The sequence below is a fragment of the Taudactylus pleione genome, unplaced genomic scaffold (genome assembly GCF_031769625.1).
Source record: "Taudactylus pleione unplaced genomic scaffold, aTauple2 ptg000093l, whole genome shotgun sequence".
NCBI lineage: Eukaryota > Metazoa > Chordata > Amphibia > Anura > Myobatrachidae > Taudactylus > Taudactylus pleione.
In genome coordinates this window covers 27,476,900-27,498,148 of record NW_028284495.1, presented here as the reverse complement: position 1 = coordinate 27,498,148, position 21,249 = coordinate 27,476,900, and the positions used below count along the sequence as shown (strand labels likewise).

At 43.8% G+C, this 21,249-nt stretch overlaps 1 protein-coding gene across 2 annotated transcripts in view; it reads left to right on the top strand.

Annotated features, from left to right (window-relative positions):
• The window catches only part of ENOSF1 (enolase superfamily member 1), a 93,918-nt gene that overhangs the window by 49,593 nt on the left and 23,076 nt on the right, over positions 1-21,249 (top strand). For both annotated transcript variants that reach the window (XM_088469625.1, XM_088469626.1), the window contains exons 5-11: positions 6,177-6,263; positions 9,716-9,742; positions 11,612-11,684; positions 11,773-11,811; positions 12,592-12,674; positions 15,173-15,207; positions 20,332-20,419. In XM_088469625.1, coding sequence (XP_088325751.1) covers positions 6,177-6,263; positions 9,716-9,742; positions 11,612-11,684; positions 11,773-11,811; positions 12,592-12,674; positions 15,173-15,207; positions 20,332-20,419 — 432 coding nt within the window. The remainder of the gene's footprint in view (positions 1-6,176; positions 6,264-9,715; positions 9,743-11,611; positions 11,685-11,772; positions 11,812-12,591; positions 12,675-15,172; positions 15,208-20,331; positions 20,420-21,249) is intronic.

Sequence of the window (21,249 nt, the reverse complement as noted above, 5' to 3'; positions counted from 1 at the left end):
CTGTAAATCGCTACGGTGCCTGTATTACCCTGAGTACGCGCACAAGGTACTATTGTGTACGTGAGAGTAGCTATCAGAAATCGAGGGGCAGAGCGTTGAGCGTACCTGGGTGGTGGCTTTGAGATGGTCTGAAGTGAATGCAAAGAAATCTGTCATATGGGCGTTTTAAAGGAGTGTGGGGGGCATGTCAGTGAAAGCGGCTGCATTCCCAGACGCAGAGCTGCAGCCACAGATCTACACTGCATCAAGTAGCAGATTTTAACGGGACAGTCCCAATTTGAGACTTGGTGAATTAGGGTGAAAGTTTCACAGTGAAATGTTAGTTACATAACTAGGCTTCTCCACTTCAATGGTTTAGTTGCTTAAGTCCCATGGTGACTCAAGGGTGTGGTGACATTTGGTTTTCTCACCTGCAATGTATCATGTATGCTGCCATCTTACTAAGATAGCAGCATAGCTTGAGAACTACCAAACTACATCTTTCTTCTTCAGGGTCCATAGGGCTCCACAGGGAGACATTGGGGTTGTAGGTGGGACTAAGAGGACCGGACACCAACAGCAAAGCTTTTAAATTCCAGGATGCTTCGGTCATGCCCCCTATACCCGTCCACAGCCTAAGGGCAACCCAGTTTCGGTGGTGTCCAGCAGGAGCTGGATCACCATTTTAACAGGGGGCTACTGTTAAGCAGCCCAAGCTTATTTTTATGATTTAATATTAGTTTAATTTATTCTACTAATGAGCAGCAGCTCAAGACAGTGCTTTGAACGTCTGCACTGCTGCTCCATCACCCCTCCGCGGCACTGTGGCACCAGCTCTCGGCTAGGTACTCTTGGCAAGGCTCTGAGGGGGACCTAGCTAGCGAGGCTCCCCGGATCCCAGATTGCAGCCGGTACTTACACGGGTAAGGCGGATCCCCACTCACGGGGACCAGTGTGTATGCGCAGTCTTATCTATGGACTTAGGAGACAGACTGTAGGCGCTGATGTGGACACCGGTTCGTGCGGAACTCCACTAGATCACCAGGGCATTACAAGCACTGGCACAGGGCATATGTAAGTCCAGGGGAGCCGGTGGTTAAAGTCAGCATAGGGGAGAAGGCCTCTCCTTGCAGCCCCTCCCATAGCTCAGGGCGCCATTCCACTGCGGTATTGCTGCTCCCTGAGCTGCTCCTCCCTCCACCCTTTCTGAGACTTACAGTAGCCATTTTCTGCATTCAAGTCTCCGGGAGCACTGAGTCCAGTCTCCTGTATACCTCTCCCAAGGGCCAGGTTATACAGTGCTATAGCCTACCAGCCACTGCTGTCTGTGTAGTTGATTTTAGTGCCCACTGCAGTTATATTGTATATTCTGCATTGTATGTGACTTATGCTAGCGCTGCTGTCTGTTTTCTCTTTCATATGACTGTAAGCTTATACTTTTCCCTTTCTTCTACTATAACCCTGGCATACTAAAGATGTAGGGGGTTCATTGTACCTCACATATCCATATATTTGTAAATCCTTTGCCTTCCCCATGGGTAGACATAACCTCAGTGCAGAGTCTTACGTATACCTCTACAGCTATTCAGCAAATGCTGCAAAAGGAGAGACCCTTATCTAGTAAACCTACTAAGCGTACTGTGTTATCTTTCCAGTCCACCCAGCTATCAGATTCTGATTTCTCATTTGGGGAGGCAGAAGATGCAGACCTCTCTCGCTCTGACTCCCGTTCAGAAGATGAGGAACCCCCCTCTAAATTGAATATACCTGCACTTGTAAGAGCTGTAAAATCTATTCTTCAAATAGAAGAGGCAGAATCTGCTCCTAAGGCAAAACAGCCATCCTTTAAAAGACAAAAGGTAATTTTACCCGAATTTCCTCACTCTGATCAGCTATCTGATCATATGAGCGAGGCATGGAATATGCCCAGTAAAATATTTCTGCTGCCTAAGCATTTAAGTTCCTTTTATCCTCTTACCGCTACTGATTGCATTAAATGGGAAGTTCCCCCACCAGTGGATTCCCACGTGACACGTCTGGTCAAAAATGCTACCTTGCCTATCCATACTGCATCCTCCTTGAAGGAGACTACGGATAGAAGGATGTAGGCTTGTTTAATATTACTCATCCTGCTAGGGCTATGGCCTGGATGACTAAGGCAATTGAGAGTTAGGCAGAGGCCCTAGAAGATACATTTCCCTCTGATGCTTCGAGGGAACAGCTGTTCTACATATCTCACATTAGAGATGCAGGCTCCTATTTGGGTGAAGCAGCTAGGAATACGGTTCTCCTAGCCTCCAAGGCATCTGCCATTTCTGTAGTAGCCCACCGTATTATTTGGCTCTGCTCATGGAAGGCAAATGCGACTCTAAAAAGGCTTTGGAGTCTCTGCCTTATTCAGGGGATATCCTGTTTGGCCCAGAAGTGGACTGCACTCTGCATATAATACGAAGCCTCAGACATCATCCTTTTGGTCCTTTTGTCCTCAAGGAAAAGCTAAAGGTCAGTCATTTTCTAGGAATCAAGCATCAACTAAGGCTTCCAAGCCTAGGACCAAACAGACCTGGGCTACTAGATGTCCACCTACCAAATCTGGGGACAAGCCTTCAGTCTGTCTGGGTGGGCTTCTCCCTGGGGGCTCCAATGGTGGGAGGCTGACTTCTTCAATTTGTCCAGTTCAGGCATCAGACCACATCAGATGCCTGGGTAAGAGAAATGGTCTCCCACAGATATGCCCTAGCCTTCCTGAGATGACCCCCCCCCTCCAGCAGCTCGCCATTGGACCCATGCAAGGCCATGCGTCTTTACCAAGATCATGGCAGTTATGGCGGACTATCTTTGTCGTCAAGGGATGAGACTGCTCCTATATTTAGACAATCTCTTGTTGTTGGCAAGCTCCCCAGAAATTCTTCACCACCATCTACAGATAACCATTGCCTTTCTACAAATGCACGGTTGGCTGCTCAACTGGATAAAGTCTTCCTTGACACTTTCTCAAAGAATGGTGCATCTGGGAGCCCTCCTGGACTCTCAGGTTCAGAGAATCTTTCTAACAACAGAATAAATCTCTGTATTACAGCACCGGGGGCGCAGACTGCTACACAGTCACTGAGTGTCAATTCACTCTATAATGCAGACCCTGCAATCCATGGTGTCCACATTTGACATAAAGTGTCACGGCCAGGGTATTTCAGCATGGCGCTAGGCGAGTGTTACCTGTGAGGTCATTGTGGCGCGGGCTGTCTGGTGGCGGAGCTGGTGTCTGGCGGGGGGCTTTGGCTGCACGCGTTGTTGTTGCGGCCTGTTGTCACTCTGCGCTGGTAAGGCCTGGCGGCGTCTCCATTCCGTTTGGCATGGGCGCTGCCATCTTGCCTTCTGGCCATGTGATGCGGCTGGCCAATCCTGGTGAGTCACATGTTCCATCCGGCCAGTAACAGCACGGCATGGGGTATTTAGGAAGGGTTAGTGCCTTCCTTCTTTGCCAGTGCAACGTGTATCTCAGCCTAGCTGAGAGGGAGTTCTCTGTGCTTTCCTGTTCCTGTGAATCCGCTGTCTGCCAGTCTGCCTGTCAGCTCCTAGTTCCCACTGGACTACCCCGCTACCTCCATCACCCTTGCCCATACCTGAGTGCCTGAGCCTGCTGACATCCTGCACTTCAGTTCACTATCTGCAAACCTGGCTTGTTTATTTTCAGTTTCACTACCTGCACACCTGGACTGCTCTAATTGTTTCTACCTGGACATTAACCCTTTTGCTCCCACCACAGAACTCTTGTGCACATTTATATTTTCCTGGACTTTTATTTACTGCCACATTATATGTCCACTCGAGCACTTATTAAAAATCCTAGTTTTATTTACAAATCTGCTTCTGTGATCGCTCCTGCTACCACCCCGGGTCCACAAATAACCCAGAATGTAACATAAAGGAGTTCACTCAATTTCATTCCAGGCCCCTACAACACCTGATCCTCTCCAGGTGGAATGGTCTGCCTCATCTACTCAGATCCCAGATGTTGAGCCTCTCCACGGAGGTTCGCCTGTCCCTAGCCTGGTGGCTCCAGATGTCCCACTTGAACAAGGAACTCCCCTTTTGGATCAGTACAGTCCTACAACGCCATGGCAGTGGCCTACCTCAATCACCAAGGAGGCACTCTAAGTCAGACAGCAATGGCAGTGTCCCGCATTCTCACATAGTCCGAACGCCATCTCGCAACCATCTCTGCAGTGTTCATCCCAGGAATTCTCAATTGGGAAGCGGATTTCCTCAGCTGTCACGACAAGCATGCAGGAGAGTGGTCTCTACATCCAGAAGCCTTTCAGCTTCTGGTGGAAAAATGGGGTCTACCAGATGTAGATCTCATGGCCTCATGACACAACCACAAATTTCCAGTTTATGGAGCCAGGACAAGGGATCCCAATGCGGCCTTCATGGACACATTATCTGTGAGGTGGACCTTCCAGTTGGTGTACCTCTTCTCACCAATATCCCTTCTACCTCGAGTTCTTCAGAAATTTAAACAGGAAGGAGGCACAGTCCTGTTGGTAGCTCCATCTTGGCCCAGATGCCATTGGTACTCTGACTTTCAAAGTCTCTCCATAGACGTTCCTCTTCAACTTCCTACGACCAGACTTGTCTCAGGGTCCCTGTCTAAATCCAGACCTGGCCCGCCTGTCTTTAATGGCTTGGCTCTTGAGACATCCCTTCTAAGGTCTAAGGGATTTTCTAGCTCTGTGGTCCAGACCATGATCAGAGCTCATAAACTGGCCTCTGCCAGGATTTATCACTGGGTATGGCATACATATTTCTAGTGGTGTGCCTCTAGAAACTATGACCCTCAAGTTTTTAAGGTTTCTAGAATACTTGCCTTTCTTCAGGGCTGGGTTGGATCTTGGACTCCGCCTAGCATCTCTAAAACTGCACATCTCTGCTCTGTCCATTTGGCTCCAGCACAGAATTGCTCCTCTACTGGATGTTCACACCTTCCTGCAGGGTGTTCTACATATACAACCTCCTTTGGTCCCTCCTGTGGCTCTGTGGGATTTGTCAGTGGTTCTCCACGCACTTCAGGAACCTCTATTTGAACCCTTTAAATCAGTGGATGTCAAGTGGCTCACTGCGAAGACTCTGTTTCTTCTGGCTATAGCATCTGCCCATAGGGTATTGGATTTAGGGGCTCTTTCATGTTGCTTCCCCTTTTTAAAATTTCATCAGGACAGGGCTATTCTTAGAATGCGCTCGGGCTTCCTTCCCAAAGTGTTTTCTCATTTCCACATTAATGAGGAAGTTATGGTTCCAGCTTTTCAATCACCAGACCTCTCGGCAGGTGAGGCCTCTTTGGATGTGGTCTGTGCTCTAAAGATCTACATGGACCGCACTAGTTCCATCAGTAAATCAGACTCCCTCTTCATCTTTTATGGATTCCATAAGAAGGGATGGCCAGCTAACAAACAGACTCTGGCCAGATGGATTCACATGACTATCTCACAGGCGTACGCGCAGACTGCCTTCCTGTGCCAGCTACAGTATCTGCTCATTCTACTCGCTTTGTGGGTCCCTCATGGGCAGTCCAACATGGTGCCTCTGCTGAACAACTATGCAAGGCGGCTACGTGGTCTTCTGTCCACACCTTTCTTAGGTTCTATGCCTTTGACACATTAGCCTCTCAGGATGCTTCTTTTGGGTGCAGGGTTCTCTTCTCAGCTCAGGAGCATTCCCGCCCTTTAACAACAGCTTTGGGACATCCCCATTGTCTCCCTGTGGAACCCTATGGACCCTGAAGAAGAAAAGGAGAGTTATGGTAAAATTTACCCTTGTTAACTCTTTCTTCGAAGTCCATAGAGTCCACAGGGCACCCGCAATGACACACCTGGCTTCTATTTGTTTCTTCTCTTGGTCACTTGTTTCCTTCTCTGTGTGAGAGTGTGATTCTTCAGTGTACCAGTCTTCCTTCTCTCCTATCCTGCTCCTGCCTTGGGCTTGTTAACAAAACTGAGTTGCCCTAGGGCTGTGGTTGGGGTATAGGGGGGAAGGAGCCAAAGCAACCGGAGATTGAAAAGCTTTGCTGTTGGTGTCCGAAGCTGACATATCAGCACTGCGCCTGTAAAAGCTTGTCCCTCCAGCTATTGTGTTACTTGCTTGCAGCCACAGCTTTAAAATTATGCTTCACTGTTTACAATGATTGTTTGTTTCTGCAGATTGGTCCTGAAAAAGGAGTAGTACAGCTGGCTACCTCTGCAGTCCTTAATGCAGTGTGGGATTTATGGGCCAAGAAGGAAGGGAAGGTATGCAACCTATAAACATTTTAGTGCAACATTATTTATTTGAAAGACAGTATGCATGTTTTGCCGTTCTTTACTTGGTGATTAAACCAAGGTTTGGCCAATGCCTAAAATTCATTGTATTGTAAACATGTAGGGCTTGATTCTGAGATCCACATAATGTGGCCACAATTCCGTCAGCTTCCAGCGATGGGAAATCCTATGTGAATATCTGCATGTATTCTAAGTCAGAGCCATCTATGCATCCACACTGCCCCCAGCCCTCCGCTTGCCAGCTAACACCACTATGATCAGCATTTCCACTAGACCCATCCTTAGTGCAGAAGATCTGACTAAAATCGGATGGATCTCTGCATATGCTCACCTCAGACTATCCTGCAAATCTGTCTACACGTCCACGGGAAGCTCCTTCCACGTGCGAGTGCCCCAATGCTGCCCAGTAGCTCCAGCTGCTCGCCTTATGGGAGAAGCGGCCATTTAGTAAAAATTGTGAAATCTGTCCGCATTAGAAATTGCGCACAACTCAGAATCGGGCCCATTGCTGGCTAATGGAAATATTCTAGCATTGGTATAACACGAACGGCCTGATTCTGAGTTGGACGCAGACATGTCTTATGCTATTGTCGCGGCCGATCTTCTACAAACGGAGATGCCTACTTGCAGCATCTTGAGCAGTGGCTTAACTAGGGTATTTGGAGGCCAGGACAAATTTTAAAATGGAGCCCCCCCACTATGTGCGCACTGCGAAAAATGGGCGTGGTCACAAGGGGCATGCCCACTGAAAAATGGGGCGTGTCAACATGACACACCCCTTTCTTGTCACTGGGAAAATTTCTTTCCATTTGCACCTTAATGCAGTGCCCCTTATACAGTCCCCCCTATGCAGTGTCCCTAGTAGTGGTCCCCCTTATGCAGGCCCCCAGTAGTACCACTTATATAGTACCCCCAGCATACAATGCCCCCAGTAGTGGTCCCTCTTATGCAGGCCCCCAGTAGTGCCCCTTATACAGTACCCCCAGTGGTGGTCCCCATATACAGTGCCCCCTGTAGTGGTCCCCCTTATGCAGCCCCCCATTAGTTCCCCTTATACAGTGCCCCCAGTAGTGATCCCCCATAGGCAGGCCTCCAGTAGTGATCCCCCATATGCAGTGCCCCCAGTAGTGATCCCCCTTATGCAGGCCCCCAGTAGTGCCCCCAGTAGTGATTCCCCATATACAGTGCCCCTTACACAGTTCCCCCTGTAGTAGTCCCCCTTATACAGTGCCCCCAGTAGTGATCCCCCATATGCAGGCCCCCACAGTAGTGATCCCCCATATGCAGTGCCCTTTATATAGTGCCCCCAGGAATGACCCCCCCTTATGCAGGCCCCAGTAGTGCCCCCAGTAGTTGTCCCCCTTATTCAGGCCCCCAGTAGTTATCACCCCTATGCAGTGCCCCTGTAGTGGTTCTCCCTTTTCAGTGCCCCCTGTAGTGGTCCTCCCTGTGCAGTACCCCAGTAGTAAGCCCCTTATATAGTGCCCCAGTAGGAATCCCCCTTGATGCAGTGCCCCCAGTAGTGGTCCCCCCTATACAGTGCCCCCAGTAGGAGTCCCCCTTGATGCAGTGCCCCCTGTAGTAGTCCCCCACAATGCATTGCCCCCATTAGTGGTCCCCCCCCAATGCAGTGCCCCCAGTAGTAGTCCTGAGTAGTGGTCCCCCCCCGAAGCAGTGCCCCCAGTAGTAGTCCCCTCCTTAGTAATAGCCCCGCCCCCGAAGTAGTGCCCCCAGTAGTAGTCCCCTCATTAGTAATAGTCCCCCCCGATGCAGTGCCCCAACCCCCTCCCGACAAATACACACTGAAATTAAGCAATAACTAAAAGAAAAATACTTACCTGAATCCACGCTCCAGCTCCCGCTGCCATCTGCATGTCAGTCCTCCTGGGCTGGCGCGCTCAGCATTATGGGAGAAACGTCATGACGTCTCTCCCATTACCCACTGCAGGAGCCGACTCTTGTAGTGGGCGCTGCAGCAGTCAATGAGAGTCTATCTGACTCTCATTGGCTGCTGTTTATTACACACATCGCTGCCAGCGCTCGCGGCGATGTGTGTGTTATGCATAGCATGAGCCCACCTGCCACCCTCCTCCTGGCGCTATTGGGCAAGTGCTCAGGGGGAGGGAAGGGGCTCGGCTGTGCAGCACAGGACCGGCGCTGGGAAGCCCAGCATCGGTCCTGTGTAAATGTGTAGTGCTGACCGCACTCACTGCGGTCGGCACTACACTGGCTAACTAGGTCCCACGGTGCCCAGAGCACGTGCCCTGCTCACCCTGCCCTAGTTACGCTACCGTTCTTGAGACAGTGCTTTCCATCTCGGAGCGTCTTTAGATGCACTTTCAGTGGACCATTGACACTTGCACCAGCCGTATGGTTTCTCCATCTGAGCATGGGCTTCTGCGTGAGCGCTTCAGTGTCTTTGGATGCAGCCACTTTAAGCAAACGCACGCTTCTGCTTAGCCACGCACCACTTACTCCCAGGTACGCCCAATAATATCCACAGACCCGGTGTCCAAATCTGTACTGCGTCTTTTAGCAATAACAATCGGGACGCATGCGCAGTGCGACTCAAACTCATGCACAGACTTACAAGTACAACATCTGCGTTTTGCATGTGACATCGCCACTGCGTCCACCTCTGAAATTACCAGGTACCATAGCAAAATTTGGGAGAGCCCGAGTCGCTCCAGAAGTCCTTGCTCTGCACTTCTGGCCTGCGCCTATTCTCAGAAAAGCAGTGCGAGGGGCTCCGTAATAGAGAGACCAGTATCACTCCCTGAAATAGCTGCTGCATGGGCTGCTCTGGCAGGAATGTAGCTATTTGTATTCTACTTTAATATTTTTTCCATTGGGATCTATACTAAGATATGTCATCTGTTTCTTTGGTTAGACAAGCAACAGCAGCAGTTCCGTCTCTCAGGTTAATAATTGAACATCGGCTGATAAATGATGTTCTTGGTGCAGCGTGACTTATTTACTTACTTTTTACTGTACACAATATTTAAAGTAAAATAAAATAAAAATCAACGGAGAGTAACAATACTGCAGGATTCAGGAATCCTGTAGTGTAAAGAATGCTGTCTGTAAACTCTGAGACTTATGTTCAATTCTGAGGAACATTAAAGGTGTTACACTGATATATTAATACCTACAGTGATTTATATGTTTAATTATAAGCAATGAAAGCATTTGTGGAGTCTTTTCAATAGATGCAATTATTTTTCAATGTAGCTAAATGAAGGTTTAACAGCAGTACATAAATAACATAAAATCCTAAATAAAAAGCTCTTTAAAATACAAAAGCTTGCTATGGAGGAAAAAAGTTGTTTTGAAATATTTAATTCATGGTAATTGTGGATTAATTTATTTTGTTGCATGCTTACTTAGTACTGCTATTAATTATACTTTGCTTCCTTTTCTAGCCTCTCTGGAAGCTGTTAGTCGATATGGTAAGATTTACATTACTTTTGTTTAGTCGGTTTAGAGGATATTTAGGCATTGGCTTTTGTTGTGCTTTAGAGAGCCAGTCGGAGCTGGATTAACACCCTACGAGCCCTCCCCACCCTGTAAATTTTGATTGTATAAAATACATTTTTAAATAATTTTTACCACTATATACTATAACAGGTTCCCAAACTCTGCCATGACAGTCCAGGTTTTAACTTAAGGATATTCATGCTTGAGCCCAGGTGGTTAAATCAAATTGACTGAGGTACTAATTAAGTTACCTGTGCTCAAGCATGGATATCTTTAAAACCAGGACTGTGAAGGCAGATTTTGGGAACCTCTGGTGTAAGGGGTCAGTATTTTAGTCAGAGATATTAATCTACCACTAGAGTGCAAACTATCTGACCTCCGTTACCTCCAGCCCTTGCATGCAGCCAAACACAGCACCAAGGAGCCTTGGCCTGGAGCAGTGCAGAGAGGAAGAGGACATATGATGACTGAGATGTTGCTTATTGGTGGCTGGTACTGGGGAGAGGCCAGATACTGGGAAATAAAGCAGTAGTTATCATTATGGACGGCTTGATTGCATCTTACGATTATCGCAAGCCCGCAATACCCCCTTCCATGGTTGCGGCTCACAAGTGCAATGGCCAGTTATACAAGAAAACAGTGTGTGATACCGGGGGTGTTGGTGTAGGCACAGCTACTATAAGTTAGGTCTAGATGGTATCTTACAGTAGAGACGGCAACTCCCTCCAGTGGATTTTGCTTTTCTTTCTCTGGCAATGACTCCACAAGCTTGTTCTTCTCAGACTGCAGCAGAGAGGCTAGGCCCATACACTCAGTAACATGACTTAACGTGACAACCTTGACAAAAAAAATAAACAAGCAAATTTATTAAAGTGGAGTAGGAGGACACCGGTCCAAGGAATGGTATGCAGTAAATAATGATTAACATACAATTGGCATGCAATTTAACACAAATGACAATACAAGTATACTGTATGACAATGGTTAGGAGTACTGCAATGGGTAATCAATAGGTGGTAGTTCTCTTAACAATGAAATAAACTTTGTTAAACCTAATTGCTGCAGCACCTCTTTAGCTATGACTATAGACAATACAGTTTCTCAATTATTTCAACACGTTATAAACTAAATGCACAATAACACAAATTAGCAAAATTATTAGCTGTTTTACTCAATTTGGCACCGAGATGAAAATATTACATGTAGCAATTTATAAACACAGTGCTAAAGGGGTGTAGAGAAGTGGGAGAGTAAATAAATTGAGCAAAATTGGACATGTCATTAGATATATTTATAGATGACAGAATCTAGGCGTCTAAACCCTGTTTCAAAGGAGGATTTATAACGAGAGACCTTTCTCCATGTAGAAACTCTATGCTGAGATACTGTATGTAAACATGTATTTTTGTTATCTAATGGGATGTCAAGATTTCCAAGCTCAGAGAATCATATTTCTGAAAGAGTGTTCTATGAATATCTTCTGTGTGGCATATGTATGATTGCATGAGATATGAATATATTGTAAGATACATTTGTGTGGGCCGCTCCTTAAATCTATGCACTTGCATAACAATTTTACAGAATATCTTTATAAACCACCATGATTGCTTGATTAAAAAGATCTATTATTTTTATTTCTACAGGTCAGTTAAGTAAAAATTAATACTCAAAGTGAATGACACCACAGAATTAATGGGTTTAAGATTAATGGGTAAAATATTCAAATAAATCCAAAACATAAATGGTTTCTTAAGTTTAGTTTCTTGAAACTAAAGTAATTTGTACACAATCCTGACAGTATGCTAGTGGTAGTGTAATTTATAATCTATTTTCCGTGGCAGACTCCAGAACAGTTGGTGTCCTGCATTGACTTCAGGTATATAACGGATGCATTAACTGAGGGGGAAGCAATTGGTAAGTTGCATTCTAAAACGGACACAAAATACCAAAGCACTTTATTTTCCCTACAAAGAAAAGTTTAATTTGCAAAGTTATCTTGCAGAAATTCTTCAAAATGGAAGACAAGGACAAGAAACAAGAGGTAAATCCTTTGCACTTAATTAGAAAGAATCCAGCACAGGTGATGAGTCAGAATGACTAGGTCATTAATTAAGACAGTATATATATACTAGCATACATACTAGTATATTGGATCTGGCATGGGCCTGGTCACTTGGGTCCGCCTCCCATCCTGCCACCAGCTCTGTCCGGGGCGGGATTAAGAATGGGGTGGGTGGAGCTGCAGCTCCAGGTCCCCTATGAAAATAGACCCACAGTACCTGTTGGAGACAGACAGTGTTGACAGGAGAAAATTTTTTGTCCTGTCACAGACTCCAGTTGGCAGCCCAAGGCCCCGCCCATTCAAGTCCCATTGGGCTGCCACCACACCTCCCCCCTGCCTGCAAGAACTTCTCTGTTGAGTCCTGGGCTTAAACATAATACAAATTCACACCCTCTGCAATGGTACACAATAGGCCCTTCATAAATTTCAACTCCATGCCAACGCGCACTAACTCCGTCCCGCTTGCTTGCTCCTGTGACTGCATACTTACCCGTTCCCGGTGTGCCCTCTTCTCCCGCTAGTTTAGGGTCTGTCCCGTCGCTTGATGTAGTGTGTGCTGTTGGAATATATATTCATTGTAATTAAACTGTTTTTGAATTCTATTCTAATATGCTTGTTAAATAAAATCCATCAATGTTTTATAAAAAAAAAATACATAGAATGAAACACAGTGCTGCAACATATGACTGTACAGTGCAATGTACAACATATTTCCTCTGGGGAATGTGTAATGACAGGAAGTGCTTTGTCTCTTTACAGAGGAACACATGTTACAGAGCGGATACCCTGCATATACCACATCTTGTGCCTGGCTAGGATACTCGGACCAACAGCTACAAAAGGTTTGAGTTTATATGAGGGGTGGGGAAAAAACTTAGGGACATTCATACTAATTGCTTAAAGCTGCACACATGCAGGTGACATAGGAAAGCAATGGTGCCTCCCCCAGGGCCCTGCACAACAGTATAAGTTGCACACCCCTAGTTATGGCCCTGTACATGTGCATTATTTTCTTCTACATTTTGAATAAGAGACAATGGAAACATTACATACCAAATATGTAAAGGTTTATAGATATATGAATATGTGGAGCACACACACACTTACTTCAATAACTTATTCAAACAACTGGCACACGGCACAGGCAGGGATTTGTACGCCAGCTTGTGAGCATCTGCCAGTCCTGCATGAGTCAGAAGACTATGAGCCTCGTGTAGAGGTGGACGCATAAAAAAAGCACAGACAACGTGCATCCAAAAAAAGATGTCATTATGTGTGGATGCTGATCTGCCCGTATCTTACCATATCTATGACTCAGCATAATACTCTTAAATGTATCTACTGCAATAAGATACATTTAAAGTGTATCATATGCTTTGAATGTATTGTCACGCAGGAGAGAAACTAGTTATTATCATCAAGTTGATGATGATGATGATGATGGGTATTTTAATGTTGGACAGAAAGACTGAAAAAAATTATACTTGCCCCGACACTCCTAGCCTGGGATTGGTAGTGCAACAACAGCATTAAGCCATGTTATTCTAGACTGGGGACATTCAGAGACCTGCTGCGTGGGGTCCCCCTGTCATACTGTAATGTCACACAGCCTTAGATTTACTAAGTAGCGGGTTGTCAAAGCCATTGATCAGCAGCTTTGGTTATGTTGTAAAGCTACAAGCATTAGCATGTTCTGGCTTCCGGGGCTCACTGGAACCAGTAGTGCACCGGAATAAAAAAAAACTGATAAATAAAAGACTCGGACCATAATAACATATATTAACAAAATAAACCGTCTCCCTACACCTTATTTTTTCACAATTTATTACACACCTAAATACTTGGATGGAGCAATTTCTGTCATCCAGTGTTTAATATAATTAGGAGAGGAATGAAAACCACTGTAGATGGTGCATAATGCTCTGCTAGGTGCCCCTTCAGGGATGTCAGTAACTAACCAAACAGCACTTTGCTGACAGCTGTAACCCCTCTGATTGTGCCACCGATATTTTATTGTACTTGCTCTCTGCTTGCCCACCCTTTCCCTCTCCCAGTCCTCCTCTCTAAGCATACGGTATGTATTAGATGTAAGATGTGGCTTGAGGAGTCTACATATGCTTACATACAAATACACTTATATTTGTTGTGCACATGCAAAGTACAGAAATGTGTATTTTACACACACGCAATTACCTATAACTATACGAGTCCCTGTGCATTGTATGTATCTAATTGTCTTATTCTGGAGAAGAGCGAAAGCTGTCAATGTCCAAAAATCTTGGAGGTGGGAGGCAGAAAAGGATCCCAAACAGTTGACAAAAACATGTACCCCCCCTTAATCTTACCCTTTCATTAATTCACATTTGTTACTCGAGGAGATTTGGAAGCTTAAATAATGATTAATTTTAAATACACTTTTCAGATTATACTGATCCTTCAACATGACCCCAAATTCCACACACATTCCACCCAATGATCTGCATCTGAAATTGCCAATAAATTTACGAATGTATTTCAGTAGCCTGGGTAGACTAAAATAACTGAGGAGATAAGTGTTTTTGGTATTGTAAGCCCGAAGGATGACATGTAATCATGAGGGACATTAAACCACAAGTGTTTTGAGTGTTGCCAGCTTAATAACGTGTTGGATATTGCCCCTTTAAGTTTAGCTGGTCTTATGCAACCAATGTTTCATGGGGAGTGGTCTAAAAGTATTTAATGGAGTGATGTATGGGAATTTGCCTCTTTGTTACAGTTTTTTCCCACCCTCCCTCCCTCTTTTTGTTTTTCGTTTGTTGAATGTATGATGGTTGGTTTGTTGGTTGCGGAAAAGAACGACACTTGGAGTTACTTTATGTTAATAGTTAGGCTTAGTGGGTGCGCTCTCGTTAAAGTGGAGTAAGGCGACAGCCAATTGTCCTGGACAGGAAATGGCTATACCACCTGGACCGGTGGTTGAAGGTAAAGGAGAGTTGATCACCAATGCTTGGCTTGTGTGTGTGTTTGTTTGTTTGAGCTGTTTGGTTGTTGTTGTCCTTTGCATTCTTTTTGTGCATTCACCATTATTAGTATTAACTTATAGTATAAAATTTAATGACTTGTCAAAAATAAATTTGACAAAATATTTAAACGCCAACACTGTTGTCCGTGTCTTTATTTTTAGAAGTTAAGTTACATTGTATTTAAGACGGTTGTTATATGGTAACACGATAATACACGTTAGTGAGTTTAAATAAATTCATTATAAGTTCAGGAACATTTGCATCAGGTGGAGGGACTGATCATTTTGTTCATTATTGTTCCATATGTGAGTGTTCTAACAATTATTGTTCTGTTCTAGCTATGTACTGATGCACTAAAGGAAGGATGGACGAGGTTAGTACTTAAATAGCTCATTTTCTCTCAAACATTATACAAATAAAATATATGATCTTTATTCTGGGCTCTTCCTGTTGTGTAAAACAGGGCGCCAGCATTTTTTAAGTAAAGGGCATAATTATAGCCCAGCAGCAATCTTAATATGCCGTCTCAATAATTAGTCTTTAAGCTATAAGATTTGAAAAATAATGAGCTTACAAAAAATCCAGACCAATGTACTACATGGCTGCTTATGCAGTTAGGTCTCTGCCCTACTGAATATTGAATGTGCTTGGAGCAGACACCATGATGAGCATGATATCATAATGGCCCGTTGTGGGCCCCCATTGCCATGGTCCAACAAGGTCCAGGCATTTCTTGTTACTCTCCTGCCCGATAGGATGAAATGTATAAAACACTTATTTAAACTGTAATGTCACATTTGCTTGTAATATCTTTAGTAGCAGTAATTTGTTCTCTATATAAATTCACACAAATAATTACTAGTGTTGAGGAAAAAATTACAAATATATGTTTTTGTTTAAATGTAAGTAATTGTGATAGTAGATATGTAACATGTGACAAACATAACTCCTCTAGATCAACTGCTTTACTACCAAATATGTACTTAATAAGTACTGTGATGTCAATTTAAATATGTATTAAATAAGTATATTATCAATTTAAGCTGCCTTACCAAAGTCACTAATGGCCTCCTCACCACTAATTCTGAGGGTCACTTTTCCATTTCTATCCTCCTTGATCTGTCAGTTCCCTTTGACAGTTGATTACCTTCTCTTTCTTCAAACCCTCTCTTGACTATCCTCCTCCTATCTATCTAACAGCACCATCTGTCTCTATATCCAACTCTACCTCCCTCTCTCACATCTACCTCTCTTCCCCTGATCTCTCCCCCTCCTCCATCTCTTTCATCTCCAACAGTCTCTCTTTCAAGATGCTCCAGCGATTTCTTAAACTCAGCATGTCTAAAACTGAGCTTATTGTCTCCTCACCTCCCCTCCAGGACAGTTTCCTCTCCCACCTCTATCCTATTGTCTTTCTCATGTCTCGGGGTCATCCTGACTCCTCCATCTACTTGATCCCTCGCATTGATGTGATCACCCAATCCTGCCACCCTTCCTCACCCATGGAGCTACCAAATTTCTAATTCATGCTCTTGCCATTCACACTTAGGGGCATATTTATCAATATTTTTTTTTACTTAAATATTGTGTAAAAGAATGTTTTCACACCCTTTTCTCATTATCTTAGTCTAAGCCAAATTTCTGAACGGGATTTTGGAGGAGTTTTTGTAAAATAAAATCTTCAAGCCCTTAAATTTTCATATTTTTAGTAATCAGATCACATTTCCCATACTTGTAATGGGAAATGCGACCTGTTTCAAATTTACTAATGATCAATTGTAAAACATACCAGAGGGAGCCCTGTGATAATAATGCCATCTTCAGATGGCATTATGCAGGCTTCCTTCCGGTTCCCCAACTCCTTCTCTGCTCTAATGCGTGAAGGTTTGGGGATATGATCTAAGGCGGTACAGGCATAAAAAAAATATAGTTTTTTTAAAAACTACTTAAACCAAAAGGGTTGTCAAGGATAGACTTCTCCTTCTCAAATGGATCAACTCCGATAAACGAGATATGAAATTTAAACAGTGATAAAAGGTTGGGATTCACATATAAAGGTATCTTTACACTTCTTAATACAGTTCTCAATAGTCATTTTTTCCAAACAACAAATGATGAAACAAATAATGTACACAAAACTTCTCCTTCTCAAATGGATCAACTCCGATAGATGGGATATGAAATCAAACACACAGAAAAAGAAAACGTATGTGAAGTAATGCTAAAAATTAACACAAATCAATATTTCTCTTTTGTGCCTAAGGAAGGGTGATAATGATATTTCTTTGATCCAGAATATATATAAATAAGGACAGGACCTCACCACCACTAGTTTTATGGATAGGCGTACCAAAAACTCACTTAATGAGTATGTGGGATATATATATAAAGGTTTCTTTCCATATACTTCACCGTGTATCATATGAAAGCGTAATGAGTAGGCATACCCCAAATCACATGATTAAAAGGTTGAGCTCCACATATAAAGCAGACTTCTTAATAAAATTTCACATGATCGATGTAAAAAAACTTCAATGGTGATTTATTCCGAACAACAAAAAAATAAAACATAAAACCAACGATAGGCACAATCAAAGGGGATTTAAAATCCAAATCAGAGTCCACAGTCAAATATTGATGGAAAATAGAAGCATAAATCCCGATATCTCCACTTGCAGGTAAAAGGTTCGGACTTTTAGCTGTGTTAGATCTATTGCATACCTCAAGAATAAAAGTCAAGGTCTTTCTGATTGTCCTAAAAGTTGCCCACAGTTCTCAGCACCAACGCCATTTCGATTCTCAGTGGATCTTTATTAAGGTGTGATTAGAGAGTGGGCTAATGCTTGTATTTATACCTCCTCACCGGAAGTGATGTCACGCAATCTTATCTGCTGCCAAATATGATAACAATCACACAATGTCCTCCGTCCCACTCTGCTGCTGGTCACTGGCCCCGCCCACTTAGCGGTCGCCGGAAAATTGACAAAAATTCCTTCTCTGCTCTGCCCGATTTCTGACAGGCAGAGCAAAGCCCGCAACCAGTGCCTGTTATCAGCCTAGTGTGTCTAAACAAGCCACAGGCTGATCAGAGGTGTAGGATTAAAAATAAATAAAATAAAACTTGTGTGCAGTTAGCTGAGATGTAGTAAAGTGCCGGCCAACACTTCACTGAATCTGCACACATCAGCTGATCGGGTCACAGAGAGGAGAACACCGATCAGCTGTCCTGTGCCGCAAAGTTTTATTTTATTTATTTGTACACAAGGGGCAGGGGGGCTAGGTCAGAGACAGGTGGAGTGAGAGGGGTGGGTAGCAAGGACAGGAGAGGCAGGGAACCGGGCTGCAGCAGGGGGCAGGGGGGCTAGGTCAGAGACTTGTGGTGTGAGAGGGGTGGGTAGCAAGGACAGGAGAGACAGGGAACTGGGCTGCAGCAGGGGGCAGGGGGGCTAGGTCAGAGACAGGTGGTGTGAGAGGGGTGGGCAGTAAGGACAGTAGAGGCAGGGAACTGGGCTGCAGCAGGGGGCAGGGGGGCTAGGTCAGAGACAGGTGGTGTGAGAGGGGTGGGCAGCAAGGACAGGAGAGGCAGGGAACCCGGGCTGCAGCAGGGGGCAGGGGGGCTAGGTCAGATACAGGTGGTGTGAGAGGGGTGGGCAGCAAGGACAGGAGAGGCAGGGAACCAGGCTGCAGCAGGGGGCAGGGGAAGACAGGCAGGAGCCTGTACAGTGCAAATCCCCTTGGCACAATATAGTGAAAATTGTGTCAGCGCTTTCTCTTACGCTCTGCCCCTGCATGTGATTTCTAATAAACTCAAGTGATATTTCCTAAATTCGCAATGCGGAAATATCACACTACAACCGTATTTCAAATGAGGATTGTAGAAAATATGCCCCTTAGACTATTACAACCTACTACTTTCTGCTCTTCCTCTCTCCAATCTCTCACACACTTACATATATCCTCAATGCTGCAACTCATCTTCTTATCCCATAATTCACATTCAATCTCCACTTCTCATAGATTCCAGTTTAAGGGGTCTATTTACTAAGCAGTGTTAGGAGACTGAGTGAAAAGTGATAGGAGCTGATTGGCTGCCACCTTATCTGCCATCTCACAGGCTGCGTTTGAAAAATGACAATTGGGAGCTGGTTGGCTGGCACCTTATAACTTTACATTCTGAGGGGTATTCAATATGAAACGTTAACTTCACTGTCGAAGTTAGCGTTTCATATCAGAGTTTTTTTCTGCGTTAAGGTATGGTGCGCGCTCCCGCTTATACCCGTATTCAATATGAAATTAACGAAAACGGGAAACTCCGAAGTTAGATTTGCGTAAAGTTACAAATTTTTCCTTCAAATAATTGTAAGACCCCCCTAAAGTTGTAAAAACATGGGGGAACACTATGGATACCCCCATTTTAGCCTTTAATTGAAAGGCGGGGATTTAAATAGCCGCAGCAGGTGTTTTTTTCCCGACATTGAAGAAGTGATGCAGAAGAGCACTTAGGTTATTTTTTTCGTTTTTTTAAGTGGTCCCATCAAATTTGGGGTACATGAAAATGGGTACTAGCATATTTTGATGTCCCTAAAGTCAGTTTTTAAAAATTCTGCATTTGTGCACCCGCCGCTATAATTCTATTCTTCAAAACACCTACCGCATACATACAGAATAGCCCTGAACCTATTTCCCTATTGTTTAACAATTTTTCCCCATTTTTTTTTTTGCACCCCAATTTTTAAGTTAATTTTTTGGGGTGTCTCTTTTTTTTTTGTAACTTTTTTTGACACAGTTCTTTTTTAAATGTCATTCTCAGGGGTGCAGGCTATTTTTTTTAAGCCTGCACCCCTAAACCCCAATTCTGCACTTTTTTTCGACACCTATTCAATGGTTAAAACTTATCACCGTTTTTTATCGAAGACTTGTCAAAACTGCGATAAGTCTTTGAAATTGAATAGGTTGTAAAAGTAAAACCTGCGATAATGATGTCATAATTGCGATATTAACGCAAAAACGATGTTATCGCACCCATATTGAATACCCCTGTCTGTCTCCTAACACTGCTTAGTAAATAAGACCCCTAAGCCCCTTATAGTACCTTAAGATTCAAAGCACTTCATTCTCCTCCCCCCTCCTCCATCTCTGACTTCATCTCAAACCACACTCCCTCTTGCTCTCTCCGCTATTCCTCTCTTGCCTTGCCTTTGCATTGATTACTGCCTCGCCCTCCCTATCAGACTGTGCTACATAAATGATAGCTAGAAGCTGATGACTTTATTTCTCTTAAAAGTTTGATACAGCTCCACTGTAGTCTGTAAACTGTCATGTTCCCTACACTATCCCTGCCTCTAGTGCACTCCCTCTCATGGTCATTGTCTATTATCATTTCTATCTGCCTTTCCCAAGCCACTGGGTCATTGAGTAGAAATAAGAGATAATTTTAATATGTACGTAAGTACTGTATTTGCATTTTGAGTCATATTTACTTTGCACATATCTTCAGATTTAAAGTGAAAGTTGGAGCTGACTTGCAAGATGACCTTAGAAGGTGTAATCTCATCAGAAAACTGATTGGACCTGACAACAAACTGGTAATAAATTTACATGTTGCAAGTTATCTTACCTTACCTTGCCAATCCAATGATAATCCGATTATATATACAGAGCTTGTTAAATAGCTCCATATTGTCATCCCCATAGAGAAATAGATTTTTGCATTATTTGCTTGAAACCATTGATGTCAGTTATATTACACGGCAGTGAGGCCATGTGTAGTAATAGGACTGCATGAGCTTGGCACCCTAATTAACAAAACTCTGCTTGAAAAGGCATGGGTTACACACATTCTGCAAGAGAGTGCTTCTGGCAATTGGTTAGGTATGGGATAGGGATTAGATTATATTTTTTAGAATATAAGCTCTTATGAGCAGGGCCCTCTAACCTCTTGTACTTCTCCCTACTTTAGTTTCATCTACTTCTTACTCACCACTAGGGCACCTAACACTTGGTTGCTTATCTGGGTGTTATGGTCACTAATGTAGCAATATATATTATCCATGTCCTGGTCCTGTATTGTATTGTTCTGTAAGTCGCTTGTCTACAACTTGTTTATGTGCTTTGTAAGGCGCTGCGGAACATTTGTGGCGCCATATAAATAAATGATAATAATAATAATTTTTTACGTCTCAAATACAAACGTTAGATTATTTATATATGCGACAAGAACCTCAGTAAACCAGAATGACAATTAGGGGTACATTTACTAAAGTGCTAATTTAGAGAAGTGGAGTTGTTACCCATAGCAACCAATCAGATTCTACTTATCATTTATCTAGCACCTTCTTGAAAATAATAGCTAGAATCTGATTGGTTGCTATGGGCAACATCTCCACTTCTATAACCCGCACTTTAGTAAATATAC